We start from the raw sequence: 14332 nt of genomic DNA on the forward strand, positions 1-14332 counted from the left end.
TGCCACAGCATCCTCACAGTCACATGATCACGTTTGGTTGCTTGGCAATCGGCATGTATTTATGACAATTTGCAGTCCCAAAGATGCTGTTTCACGAGGCAACTGGACTTGTTTTTCTTTGAAGACGTTTCGCTTCTCATCCAAGAAGCTTCTTCAGCTCTGACTGGATGGTGAACTGACTGGATGACAATTTACAGTGTTCCAGGGTCACGTGATCGCCATTTGTGACCTTCCCAGAGAGCTTCCAACAAGCAAAGTCTATGGGGGAAAACAGATTCACTTCATGATTGCATGATTTACTTAATAACTGCAGTAATTTGCTTAACAACCAAGGCAGAAAAGCTGTAAAAGTAAATGTGATTTAGTTAACAATCGCCTTGCAGAGCAATGGAAATTCTGGTCCCAACTGTGGATTGTTGTTTTCCTTCCCTGTGGCCACCCAGAGAATGAGGTCTGAAATATTAATTGAAGAATGGGGCCTGTTCTTTGGTTAGCAAAATATCACCTCTTAGATGGTAGCTCCGGTGAATGATTAAAGAGCATTTAGAATCAATTATTGAGTTTGGGATCATATTTTTAGTATTCTGGGAGGGACATGCTTGAAATTGGCTCAATGGCACCACTGTGTAGTAGATTAACTCTTGGGTCACGATTACAGGTAGTCCTCGACTTACAACCATTCATTTAGTGATCGTTCAAATTTACAATGGCGCTGAAAAAAGTGACTTATGACCATATTTCACACTTATGACCGTTGCAGCATCCCCACTGTCACATGATAAAAATTCAGACACTTGATATCTGGCTCATATTTATGATGGTTACAGTGCCCCAAATCACGTTTTGTGACCTTCAGCCAAGCAGAATCAATGGGGAAGCCAGATTCTCTTAACAACCGTGTTACTAACTTAACAACTGCTGTGATTTATTAACAACTGTGGCAAGAAAGGTTGTAAAATGGTGCAAAACTCACTTTAACTGTCTCACTTAGCAACAGAAATTTTGGGCTAAATTGTGGTCATAAGTGGTCAAAATATTTAGCTTAGGAAAATGGAAACTAAAGTTGGGAGCATCTTTAATTAGACTAACTTCCGGAATCTTCAAACATATGATACGTTGCCTACATCCCTAATGAGGTTTATTCTGTTTTTAGGACAGAGGTCATGACTAAGATCTTAAAAATACCGTCAATGCTTGCACTGGAAAAGGATAACAATGCATCTCCAATTCATCTCTTTTAGGAAACTAGGCTTTCTACCAAGTCAGACTAATATTCCTCTAGATCAATATTGTCTCCACTCCGTAAATAGCACTCTAGGGTTTCAGCCAGGAATACTTTTGTTTTGTTTTTCTGACCAGGCACTGAACCTCAAACCTTTTGTATGTGAGGCACGTGTTTCCCTGCTGAGCTAGGGCTGGTCCTTTCAGTCCAGCCACCAACAGTAGAGATTTGTATTGATAAATGCTGATTTTAAGGCAACTGTGCTTTCCTATTCTTACTCTTCTATGGATGGGGGAAGGGGGGAGGAAAAGATAGAATTTGCTCTAAATTTCTGTGAAAGCTTAATGCTAATTTTAGCTCAGTTTGCATTAGAGTCTGCTTTCCCCAATTAGACTAGGTTTGGAGGAGGAGGAGGGAGAAGAATGGGGAAGGAAATACATTAGCTGCTTTGCAAGAGAAATAGCATAGAAGTCTAACTTCTTCCAGAAAAGCTGGATTCCACTTCTGCCCTCTCTTCTCTCTCCTCTCTTCCTGACCCCCCCCCCCTCCTCAATTCTCCATGCAGCTTTAAGGCAGGAGATTCTGACAGAAAGACTCTTACTGGATACTGCAGAAAAAGTATTATGCAGAAAAAGTATTATGCAATCCTGCCAGCAGGCTTGGCACTGTGCCTGGAAGACATCCTTAGGGGTCTTCGAATCTAGCAGCAGCTCTTCCAGTAGAGTTTATTGATTATCTTTTCTTTACAGACAGCAGTATGAAAGAGCAGCTGTCTATAGAAGTGGGCTTTGCGGGAGGGAGAAGAAACAAAGATTTCACTTTGCTGGAACTAGACAGTCCCTGTTCTCTGGCGGAGCAGATTTTGCAGAAGTTTCCATTTTCAATTCTTTGTATGCTTCCTCTCCCAACTGCCTTCAAGTAGAGGCAGATAAATGCTGCGTTAACTTCTCAATACCAGTCTGATTCATTCTGAAATGAGGTGAAACTGCATGTTAGCGTTAGGCTGCTTGTAAAATGACAGGCATGCAACATTTGTATAACCCGGGATTTCCCAAAGGTGCTTTTTCAAGAGGCAATTGGGCTTTCTTTGTTTTTCTTCTCATCCAAGAAGCTTATTCAGTTCTGACTGAATGGTGGAGAATGGAAGGATTTATATTCCTTGCAGTCATCTGGCCCTTAGCACTGTTTCTGGGAGTCTTGAGGCCACTAGGAGCTTTATCTGTGCCCTCGGGGTCACTGATTAGTGCAAATGGGTGTGGAACCTTTTTGGAACTGCTGAAAGGACTGTATTGTAAACAGGAGGTAGGTGGTGTCCTATCTCTCCCCCTCTGTTAAGAGAGGGCTGCTCAATCTTAACGTAGATGGCCTCTTTGACCTGCTCTTTCAGCATTTCCAAGAAGGTTTCACACCCAATTGCACTATTCAGGTGACCTGAGAACAGAGATAAACCTCCAAGTGGCCTCAACGACTCCCAGAAACAGTGCTAATGATGAGATAACTGCAAGGAATATAAATCCTTCCATTCTCCACCACTCAGTCAGAACTAAAGAAGCTTCTTGGATGAGAAGCAAAATGTCTTCAGGAAAAAACAAAGTAAGTCCAGTTGCCTTGCCATGATGTGGATGACTGAGAATCTCCATAAACCCAGGGTTTCCCAATCTCGGCTACTTTAAGACACGTGGATTTCAACTCTGGGAATTCTGGGAGTTGAAGTCCATGCCTCATAAAGTTTCCAATGTTGGGAAACCCTTGTATAACCAATACGCCTCTTAATTTTACTGGGTATCCAAACCAAGTTGATTAACTTATTCTCAGTGTTGCAGCCAAGAAAGTACTGTTGGCTACCCAAAGATTTCAACTGAGGATTTCTCAGTTTAGCAGCTACATTACACTGCCTCTTATCAGATTTCAGTAATATCACACATTCTGGTTCTCAGGCCATCAGACCCAGAGTTACTTTTCATTTATGTCATTATTATATCTTACATTTTCAAGGAGATACTTCAATCCCAAATAAATTGAGATTCTATGCAGCAACTTTGTCTGTTCTCCCATTTTTCAGCCCCATATTGCAACATTTTGTTTTGTCTGAAATGATATAGGGTTTCGTGCCTGAGCAGGGGTTTGGACTAGATGACCTCCAAGGTCCCTTCCAATATTATTATTATTATCAACATCATCATCAAAATTATTGTCTGTTTGTGAGTGCACATAAATACGCAGCAAAGAATAGCCAGGACATTTTTTTTGCATGGAATATGCCAATAAAAGAACAATTCATAAGCTTGTGGCAGGATGTAGCATGCACTGAATGGCACAACTTAGTAGCTGGCATTATGTATAGAAACATTTGCAGAGTATCTGAGCTTGATCTTCCCAAGTCTAGATGGGAGATTCCACAGAAAATTATGGAGAATAACAGGGCTAAGATCCTGCAGGGACTTCCCAGTCCAGATGGAGAGGCAGGTACTGGCCAATCATCCAGACATTGTTCTAGCAGACAAGGAGCAGAAGACAGCAGTCATGATAGATGTAGTGGTGCCAAGAAACAGCAACTTCAAGAAGCAGTATGAGAAACTGAAGAAATACCAGGGTCTGAAGGAAGAACTAGAGAAGGTGTGGAAAATAAAAGCCAAAGTAGTCCTAGTGGTGTATGAATACTTGAAGCTGTGACTCTTAAGCTGGGAGAATGGCTCCAACAGGCCCCAGGAACAACATCAGAGCTCTCTGTCCAGAAGAGTGCAGTGTTTCAAACCGCTGAGACTGAGAAGACACACATATCAAGAAGGGAGTTTTTTATATATATATATATATCAAGAAGGGAGTTTATATATATATATATCAGAGCTTGTAATGCCAAACACCCAAGGAACCTGTCTGTTTTCACAGAAGCAGAAATTTATTTCCTTGCTCATTTAGGACAGAGGTGTGGAACTATGGCCCCTTTATGACTTGTGGACTTCAACTCCCAGAATTCCTGAGCCAGCAGGAATTCTTGGAGTTGAAGTCCACAAATCATAAAAGGACCATAGTTTCACACCCCTTATTTAGGGAAAGATACTGAAAGAGCTTGATATTATTCTGGCTGGAAGGGCCAAAGCAAAAAACAAATTTTAACAAGTCAGATACTAAGATCATAATCACCCTTTTGATATCAGATGCATTGGAACTACCATATAAATAAAGTTTCAAAGTATTCTTACATAAGTATTTGCTATGTGCAAATATCTAAATTCAGAAGTAATCCCCCCAAAATTAGTATGTTTTGTATATTAGTATATAAGCTTTGCATAGTGGTTTTGCCTAAAGGCAATACACTTCAAAATCTGACAGAATTCTTCAAAGCCATTTCTCCACTGGGTTCATCACAAGAATGAATGAAATCATGAATTAAAATTACAATCATAATCTTACTTTGCATATGTTAATTAATTATTGACTCTGTAAAGTAGTAAATTATTTCATTGCAAAATATTTTTCAAGACTTCTAGCAATTTGTATTACTTCTTACCGTTCTCTGACAGCTTTGTCTTTATAGAAATTTCCATGCCATTTATTAGCCCGCACAACAACCCATGATTAGGTTTCATGTGGTCAACAAGTATGTCAAACAATGTTTAATTTTGTATATTTAAACATTTTTTAAAAAAAAAATCTAACATTGCATTTGATTATGTGCCATCAGTCATTGATTCTTGGTGACCACATAGATTCTCCAATATGATCTGTCCCTAATTCTCCCAACGGTGGTGAACTCACCACCACTGTAACATCACCATCCATCTTGCTTCTGGTTGTCCTCTTCTTCCTTTTCCCTCCACCTTTCCCAGCATTAGACCCTTCCCCAAAAGTCTTTGCATGATGTGTCAAAAGTAGGATCAATGGAGCTTTGTTCTGTGTGCCTCAAGTAAGAACTCTGGGTTGATTTGTTTGATGATCCATACAAGAAGAATTAATATGATTTATTCTAAAGGTTGGTTTCTACAGCATAAATACATGAATTTCAAGGTGAAATTTACTGTTTATTAGAAAAAACCTTCTCCATGCTGTCCTATGCCTAATCTTTTTTTCCTTGAGCTTCCATTTCTGAGGAATATGTATATGATTTTATCATAGGAATATGATCCTGAGAAGCAAACTTCATTGTAATTGCTGAGGCCACTTATTATCCATTTGTTTGCTGGGTGAGTTCAGATGACCACATATCATGTGTCAACTTTCCATGCATTTATATGTATATATAATATATGTGTATTTTTTTCTTTTTTGGCTAGAAAATAGTACATAAAGAATAACTATGTACTTTAATTCATTTTTTAGGGACAACAGATCTTGATTTTCATTTTTTTAATGCTAAGAACGTGTCTATAGGATTGCAGAATTAAAATTTCAGGCAGCAATTCTGTAAGCATTTAGCTAAAAATAAGATCTAGCCAACAAAGCTTACTTCTGAATAGACTTCTCTGGGATTACTTTCATAATTGTCCTAATTATATTATGCATGTTTATTCAAAGTTTGGAATTAAAACTAATTATGAAGTAAATATACATAGGATAATAATTTAAAAATTTTGATGACCTGTTAAATTCATGTTTTGAAAGAAGGATAAACCTCTACTTCTAATATTTTATAAACAGTTTAATTTGATTTTCTTTTCTTGTTAGAATAAAGTTCAGTGAAAGTAATTCTAGTTCTAATAGTCTTAATTTTAGTTTCTTAAAAACAATATATTAGAGGAACTTTTCCCAATCAAATGCTCTCTGGTTAAAGTTGAATCCAATTCCTATAATTCTTTCAGCAGAGTTCAAACATGAAAAACGCAAGTTGGGGAAGCTGGTTTATTGTTATAAGTTTTACTTCTTCCACCTTGGCCCAAAAACCATCTATCTAGCACAGTTGCTTTATCTTACATTTATTCTACACTTTTTAAAAACACTGCATATTGTAATTATGCTCATGAGTGGATAAATCTTTTTCTGAGTCAGCATTGTGTCCAGCCAGCTTTTTATGAAATCAGAAATCTGATAGATCCTGCATGTGAAAATTGGATCTTTTTCACTTTAGTTTTTAAAAATGGTTATCATAGCCTCGTGTCCATGTTATTTATGGCATTTACTTCCCACCTTTTTTGCAAAGGAGCTCAAATTCCTAATACTGAAATACAGTTCCCATTGCTTCTTTGAAAACATTGCTGGGATTATGTGGTTCTGCAGATAACCTGGTGTCACATAGGGTTTTATGGATCAGCATCAAAACTTTGAATTGCACCTGGAACCCTACTGGCAACCTGTGCGAGATGATAGCGCTGATCAATGTATTCCAATTGGTGAACAAAACTGGGCATCTTTTAGGTCAGTGACCCCCAACCTTTGGGGCACGAGGGACTCGTTCCTGGAGGGAGGTTTTTCTGCAGACCGGAAGGGGCATAGTTTTGCATGCTGCCTGCATCCCACGGTTGGGGCTTTGCTTGTTTGTGCGGCCCAGTTTCTGGCATGCTGTGGACCAGTGCCGGTCCACGGACTGAGGATTGGGGACCCCTGTTCTAGGTGGTCTTTAAAGACAGCCCGATGTAGAACCCTCTTTGGGAGGTCATTTGGACATAATACCATCTTGGTTGGGTTTATGGATTAGTTTTGTTTTATATATATTTTACTCTGCGTTTTAATTATATTGTGGATACTTGGTGTATTTTTATCTTGGTGAACTGTGAAAAGTAGTTTGGGACTGCAGTGGTCTATAAATGTGATTAATAATTTAACATTGGTCCGATAAGTAAATCCAAATGACAGTGGACTTGAGTTTGCATATGCTAATTCATGATAGTTTATGATGGCCGGTACACACAACCTACTGAGCAACCAACCAACCACATTATCACTAAGTTGCAACATTTGAAGTTACAAAAATTTGCTGGGGATAAAAAAAAAAACATTGTTCACATTAGAACTGGTGGTGCCAACAGTGACCGTTTCACAGAATGAATGGGGAATAGAACTGTTTCATGAAAAGTGCCGTATGTATAATTAATTTCCCACAACTTCCTAGCTTGCCGAGTCCAAATCACTTTAAAATTCAGTACAATTTATTTTAAAATATAACTGATGTGCCAAGCTAAACATACTTTATACAAAAGCCCGAACTGTTTCTGTTGACTGTTTTGAAAAAAACTTAGTCCTGCATTGTCTACTATTGACAGACTTTGGCTGAGGTCAAGCCTTCTTATTTTAATAGGCCTCATATTTTCTTCAGCCACAGATGTATTATAAATTTAAAAACTCCCACCCAGAGGCCAAAGGGGCGGGGGCGGGATAGAAGCAGCCCTTGCACTTCCCTCCAAGTAAAAGAAGATGGATGTAGTGTCAGGCTCAATTAGATCCAATTGTGCTGGCTTTTGCCAATGAGAACAATGCAGCTTTTGTGACCAACTCCCAACAGAAAGCATGGAAGGTTTTAAATATAAGCACCAGTCTAGGACAGCCTTCCTCAGCCTGGCACCCTCTTATGTTGGACTTCAACTCCCATAATCCCTATCCACCATCAGCACACCATCTTTTTTAAGTTGAAGCACAACTCCTGCATTTGGGAGATAACTAGATTGGAGAAGATTGGAAAAGCCTCTTAAGGTAACGGCACAATTCCTGGACAAATGTCTCCTCTCCCCACCTCCTTTGTTTTCTTTTAAAAATGAAAAAAAATGTCTTTTTTCTTTTCTCCAGTATTGAGAGATAGGGTATTAAGGGGACACTGCCATTGAGTATAAAACTTGGTTTCCCCCCCACACACTTGTGACACAGGCTTACCTGGAGCTAGAGAAGAGGTCAGCTTTGGAGAACTGCATCAATGCATCACAGAACAGCGGAGACAGCCCTGGAAGTGCTTGAAATGCAAATGTACAGGAACTCCAGGCCCTCCCCCTCCCCCAGAGGAAAAGCAGCTTAAAGACAGCCAGGCCTGGAGAGGAATGTAAAAAAAAAAAAAAGGGAAAATAGCACCCCTCCTCTCTTCCATAGGTACCCTCACACAGCCCGATTCAGTCTGCATGACTGAACAAGCAAGCAAGCAAGGACAGCTCCTTTTTTTAACTTTACTGAACAATGGATTTGCCTCTTTCCACCATTTCAAATTCTCTACACACACACACCCACCCAGCCACCACTAGTTTATTAATAAAGGAAAGAGAAAAACGCTGCGCGGCGGGGGGGGGGGGAGCGAGTTAGTATTTTGTATTATACGTTAGAGATACTGCTTAACTTTCCTCCCAGTTGTTTAAAAACCTGCAGTGGAGAAGTTTAGAAAAAGACTGCTATCAGAGGTAAAGTCAGAGATGAGTACAAAAGGACCTCCCCAATCCAATTTAAGCTATTTTAACATCCAAATTTGGCATTTATTTTTATTTGAAAGCCTGAATTACAAATATTTCAACCATTCCCCAGTTTTTCCAAATTCACTCAACTTATTGTGCAACAAACTAAAAGGAAAAACTACATGTTGTTCTTAGCAACTGAGACAGTGCATTTCATTGTTATGCCAGGAAGCATTTGCCCAACAGTGCACTAAAAACTATTAGTCGGCAGGCGCAGGCACAAACTGTTATGTACAGGTACGATAGTGTAGAAGGTATAAAGATCCTTTCAAACGGAACCATTTGCTGTACAACGAACTTCTAATTTGGAAGTTACTTAACCTTTTATGCTCAAAGGACAAAAGCGTTCCAGTGGCTTTGATTCACTAAACCAAATTGCTCATTAACCAAGGAAGGAGGGGACAACAACTCTCCTCACAACTTAGGATATTCCCTGTCTTTTAAAGGACAAAGACACACATGCAACATTTTTTTTAAAAAACATACTTCATATTTCCTTTTTTATTATATAAATATCAGTTTAGCCTTTTACTGTAAGAATATAAAATGTTTTAAGAGGATCTTTAATTTTATACAAATTCATAAACAGTACATTTATTCCATGATGGGGGGGGGGGCTGTAGTGTCTGGGCTTGTCCAAATTTCACATTTCCTTGAACTGTGGAGAATTGGAAAAATCTACACTGGCCCTTCCTCCCCCATCGATTTTGCTTTCTTCAAAGTTGTCTTGATCCTCCTTCAAAGACAAGCATCAAGAAGTGGCTTTTATTTTAAAGGCAGAACAGAAGTTGACTTGAAGGTGACTTTTTCCCATTCGTGTTGCAACTGCAAGTCAGTCTGTTCTGCTTGCTCCTCTCTGGGCACTTCCTTACTGGAAGCTCCATACTTCGGATCTAAGTAATTTGAGAAGGGAAGGCAGGAGTTTGCATATATTTAAAGAAACAAAGAGTTCCTACTTTCACATTTCTTTAATCATTGCCCAATCGCTAATTTGGACATCCCCGTGTTTCCATGTCTTTGTGCTAGAAGAGTGAGAAAACAAAAGCACTGGTGGGTTTCCAAAACTTTAGTCAAAAAAGGAAGAGGCATCAAGTTTATAGGTGACAAGCAGGGGCAAAAATTCCTAGTCACTTTTCCTTCTCCTCTTCCTATTCTCCCTCTCCAAATCTTAAAGCCCAGGGGAAATCTTACCAGTCTAGGCACAACATAATTTCAGTTTCAACTTTCTCATAAACATTCCAAGGCTGAGGGAAGGAGAAAAAAACAACCACCCAAACTCGAGGTAGCCAAATGTTTATATAGTGATAGTATACTTGAGTTAAAATTCACAAGGGTAGCCACTTCAGCTGTCTTTCAAACTTATTCCATGTATGAAGAGGATAAGAGAACAAATAAAACAGCTAAGGTATAAAGGGTGGGTGGGAGTGTTGTAGGGTTGTAGAAGGCATTTGTTGTTGCCTTTCTGGTGATGATTAATTCCATCACTCTGCCTCCAATCCTCCAAAAAATGAAATTGTGGCTATGTTTTTTTTTTTTAAATCTGTTTCCCCAAAAGATGAAATAAGTAGGAGGGGAAAGCCACAGAAACATAAAAAGTAAAAAAGATGATTCAACTTTGTAATGATTTCAGCAGCAAAGAGAAATATGGTGATGATGTGGGTTGGATACAGCATAAAATGAGTTTCTGGGGAAAATGTGATGGCCCTCTAAGCAACAATGAGTAAAATGAACACATAGCTGACACTCCAATTAATGGCATTTCAAAAAAGCCTCTCTTCTCAGTAAAAGGCTTGATGTTTCTAATCTCAAACTGGGAAAAAGCAGAAGGTGGGGGGGAACCAAGGGTTCTAGGGTTTAGGAGAGCTAGAACAATAGGGCCAAGAAAGACTTGTCCTTTTCGGACAGGAGATTTTCTGCCACTCAGTTGAGATATAAAGGCCAATGGCCTGACTTGCTGTAAGGCAATGCCCCAATCAATTTGATATCTACAGGTTGCCTACATTATTAAGAAAAAGATGGCAGACTACAAAAAGCATGGTGAGGGTTGATGGACAAGCATAGGCGAAAGGGACTAGAAAAGGATGAGACTATTTGCCCAATAAAAGGCAGGTTCTCATGAAATTAGAAAGGGAATAGGGTAGGGTTCTTTTATCCCTAGTGCAGAAATAAGTGAAATCAGAGGGGGTAAAGGGGCTGCGTCCATCCCCAGTGCATAAACGATTTGAGAAGCTGCATTTCCAATAAAAAATGATACTGTATCCACTCACATGGAAGGCTGCTGTAGAGTGCAGTTGTTTGTCTCCCTCTAATTCAGAGGAAGGAATTATGAAACAAAGTACAGGTAGTCCTCAACTTATGACCAGTTGCTTAGAGACTGTTCAAAGTTCCAACAGACTAACTAAGGTGTACTTAAGACCCAGGTTAAAAATTCTGGCTACCACCCTCCTGCAGTCATGTGATGGCACTCTGAGTCGTGCGATAGTAGCCAGCTCAGCAACTGGCCACAATTATGGCAATTTGCAAGCGCCTGCAGTCACGTGACCATATTTTACCAGTTTTGCTGAAAACCAGCATTTGCTTCCAGTTTTTGGCAAAACTGAACCCATAGAAGACCACTGACTTGCTTAATGACATCAGATTCGCGTAACAACTGCTGCAAAGTTGTCAAATCAAGGGATCTTTATAACTATCATGAGTTATGACCATGATAGGCAGGCTCCATTATGGTCATAACTTGAGAACTACCTGTATGGTCCCCCTTTCTCTCACCTCCATTGTGTGGGCACAGAGGCAGGCAAGTAGCCAAGATGCTTTCCCTTCCCTTCCCTCCCCCAACCCCCCTTGGAGGACTATTGCCCCCCTCCACTTTTCTCTACTGCAGCAGTCAGTTGGTGAAGCCTTCCGGCGGGATGGGGCTCTCTGGGTGTCCCCTCCTCTCACCTTACTTTTTCACTCTCAGTCATTTGCCAGAGTCCCAGATTGAGCACCTTGAGGCAGGGCAATTGAGTGATGCGCTCCAGGCCTCTTTTAGTGATGCGGGTACAGCCATAAAGGTCAATGCCTGTGAGCTGACTAAGGTGCTCAGCGATAAGCTCCAGGCCTTTGTCAGTGATGCGGACGCACTGGCCAATGTTGAGAGTGCGCAGTCCATGCATCTGGCGCACCATGCGGTTGATGCCCTCATCGCTGATGTGGCAAGAGCAAAGGGAGAGAGAGCGCAACCCATCAAGGCCCTGTGCAATGTAGGCCAAGCTTTGGTCTCCGACTTTGTCACAAAAGGAGACATCCAAGCCTGAAAGGCGCAAGCTGCCCATGGCCAGGTGCATGATACCTGTGTCACTAATATTGTCACAGGAGCGTAGGTTCAACATGCGCAAACTGCTCATGTGTGACAGGTGCAGCAGCCCTGCATCCGAGATCCCCCCACAAAAGCTGAGATTGAGTTGGCGCAGGCGAGTGAGACCCCGGGCCAGATGCTTGAGGGAGAGGTCGCTGAGCTTCTGGCAGTCCTGCAGTGTGAGCTGTTCCAGCCCCAGGCAGCCCTCTGCTGCACTCCGGGTCATGCCCGCTAAGTGCCCGATGCCCACATCGGACAGGTGGCGGCAGGATCGCAGGTTGAGGCTCTTGAGGCGTTGGAGGCCCCAGGCGATGAGCAAGAGGCCCGTGTTGGTGATGTTGCTGCAGCCTCCCAGCTCCAATACCTCCAGGCCTTTGAGGTACTGGGCGATGCGGCCCAAACTGCTGTCGGTGATCTGCTTGCAGAGGCTGAGGTTCAGCGCGCGCAAGGAGCCGATCTCCGCCACGAAGGCGTGGCCCAGCCCGTTGTCGGTGAGGTTGTAGCAGCCGCTCAGGTTGAGGCTCTCGATCTCCGCCATTCCCTGAATCACGTAGCTCAGGCTGCGCCGCAGCGACAAGATCTGCACCCGGCGGATGCCCCGCGCGGCCAGGCTGGGAAAGAGGGACGGGTTGGCGCGGCGCAGGTGCAGCTTGGCCTCCACGCCTCGCCAGACCGAGCGATGGTACGCGGCGTCCCGCCAGGCCGTACACACCTGCGCCACCCGGCCCTTGTCGCGCACCTCCAGGTAGCCGAAGATCATGGCCAGCAGCTCCGGGAACAGACACGAGACGTGCGTCTCCATCGCCCGGGCCCGGATCGCCTCCGCCGTGCGGCGTCTCGGGCCCGGCGTCCTTGCGCCGCTCGACCCGGGCTCCGAGCCTCGGCGCGCCGGCCCCGCGCTCGCCCTCCGGCCCTCTCCCGACCCGGCCTTTACATCGCCGCCGCCAGGGCGGGCTCGGCCAAAGAGAAGTCCGTCGGGCCTCGGCCGCGCCGCCGCCCTCGCTCCGCCTCCGCCTCCTCTAGCCGCGCCACGCCAGGCAGGCCGCGCAGCCGCCTCGATCCCGGCCTCGGGCGGCCCCACGCCGCATCATGCTCAGCCCCGCGGGCGAGTCTGTCCTCGGAGCTCTCCTGCCGCCTTTTCCCTCCTTTGTCTCCCAGCCGGGGCGGGCGAGAGGAGGGCGGCCTGCCGCCAAGTTGCGACTCTTGCCGCCGCCGATCTCGGGACCCGCCTCTGCCCCTCTTCCTCCGGTCGGCAGGTTCCGACTCGCTCGCTGCCTGCCGGGCCCCGGCGCCGCGTTCGAGTCGGGCGGGGGAGGGAGGAAAAGGAGGAGGAGGCTGGGCTGGGCCTGGTTGGGCTGCACCACACCTCCCTGCGCCGCCTGCGCAATGGTACGATCCGGAACACTCCGAGCCGTCGCCTTGACAACAGCGCCCCCTTCGCCCCCTCTTCTCCCTTTCGGCTGCCCGGAAGGATTAACTCTTGCGACGCCGCGCAAAGCCTGGAGGGGACGGGTTCCTGCGCGGGACGCATGGCAGGAAGGATAGATTTTCTCTGTCCCCGCGGTTGGCCAGGGGTTATCCCGCCCGATCTCGAGACGTGCTTTAACTGTCCCCAACGCGCTGTGACGTGTCAGGTTAGGATGAGAAGCATCGGCGTCGCTAAGGAGATTTTCAAGGAAGGAAGGTGCCAAAGGCACACCGGGAAGGAGGGGGATCAGTCCCCATTCCTCCCCCGCCCGGCAAGAATCCTCGGTGGATTTGCCTGGAGGAGAGAAATTATTTTTAGTCGGGCTAAAAAGCGTCTGTCGACAATTGATGGTGCTGGAAGGATGCTTCTTGATTACTTTAAAGGCCGCTGGCCAGTTGTGTTTGAGGTGAGGGCTTTTGCAATGGAATAAACCAATAAACTTGGCAACTTTAAAATTGTGGACTTCAACTCCCAAGGGAATTGTGGGAGGTGAAGTCCACACATCTTAAAAGTGGCCAAGTTTGAAAAACAGAGTAAAAGATTGGTTAGTGTTCAGTAGAAATAGACAAAACTTTGCAAAAGCAGCTGAAGAGAAACAGTATTGAGCATGGGTTGACTTTTCATTAAATGAACCAAAAAGTGGGGTTTTGAAAATGGAGGTGCTGAGGGTGGTTAGAAATAAAATGCAAAAGCAAGATGGATGCAAGCAAATATGGCTGTTGGGTACAAGGTTGTTTTTGAAAATTAATTGGCTTTGGGACATGTACGTGTGCAGCCAGTGGCTGCACCAATTGGCCACAGAGGAAGATGGAGTCCAACACATTTCCAGGCGATTCTGTTGGGAAGGACAGTCCTGATTATTGATTTTATACTCTTAATACAGTGTTTCTGGGAATTGGTTGGGGAATTCTGGGAGATGAAGTCCAAATATTTTAAAGTTG

At 43.6% G+C, this 14332-nt stretch overlaps 2 protein-coding genes across 4 annotated transcripts in view; one reads left to right on the plus strand and one right to left on the minus strand.

The window, feature by feature from the left end:
• The window catches only part of WNT5B (Wnt family member 5B), a 125016-nt gene that overhangs the window by 55038 nt on the left and 55646 nt on the right, over nt 1–14332 (plus strand). The window contains exon 1 of one of the 3 annotated variants that reach the window (XM_039357536.1): nt 12643–13557. The exons of 1 other annotated variant lie outside the window; for it this stretch is intronic. In XM_039357536.1, the coding sequence (XP_039213470.1) occupies nt 12682–13557 (876 nt within the window). In that variant the 5' untranslated portion in view covers nt 12643–12681. Of the gene's footprint in view, nt 1–12642; nt 13558–13601; nt 13798–14332 lie in introns of those variants that run through there. One more of the 3 variants, XM_039357613.1, reaches the window with a different exon arrangement.
• On the minus strand, nt 8885–12759 carry FBXL14 (F-box and leucine rich repeat protein 14). Its single transcript, XM_039358191.1, has one exon. The coding sequence runs from the start codon at nt 12723–12725 to the stop codon at nt 11523–11525; it is 1203 nt and encodes a 400-aa protein (XP_039214125.1). The 5' UTR covers nt 12726–12759; the 3' UTR covers nt 8885–11522.

This window comes from Crotalus tigris, unplaced genomic scaffold (assembly GCF_016545835.1).
Source record: "Crotalus tigris isolate CLP2741 ecotype Arizona unplaced genomic scaffold, ASM1654583v1 scf7180000017541.2806704, whole genome shotgun sequence".
Lineage (NCBI taxonomy): Eukaryota > Metazoa > Chordata > Lepidosauria > Squamata > Viperidae > Crotalus > Crotalus tigris.

Bases quoted from the DNA above. Each gene is read 5' to 3' on its own strand.
- FBXL14 (XM_039358191.1), bottom strand. From the start codon at position 12,725: ATGGAGACGCACGTCTCGTGTCTGTTCCCGGAGCTGCTGGCCATGATC.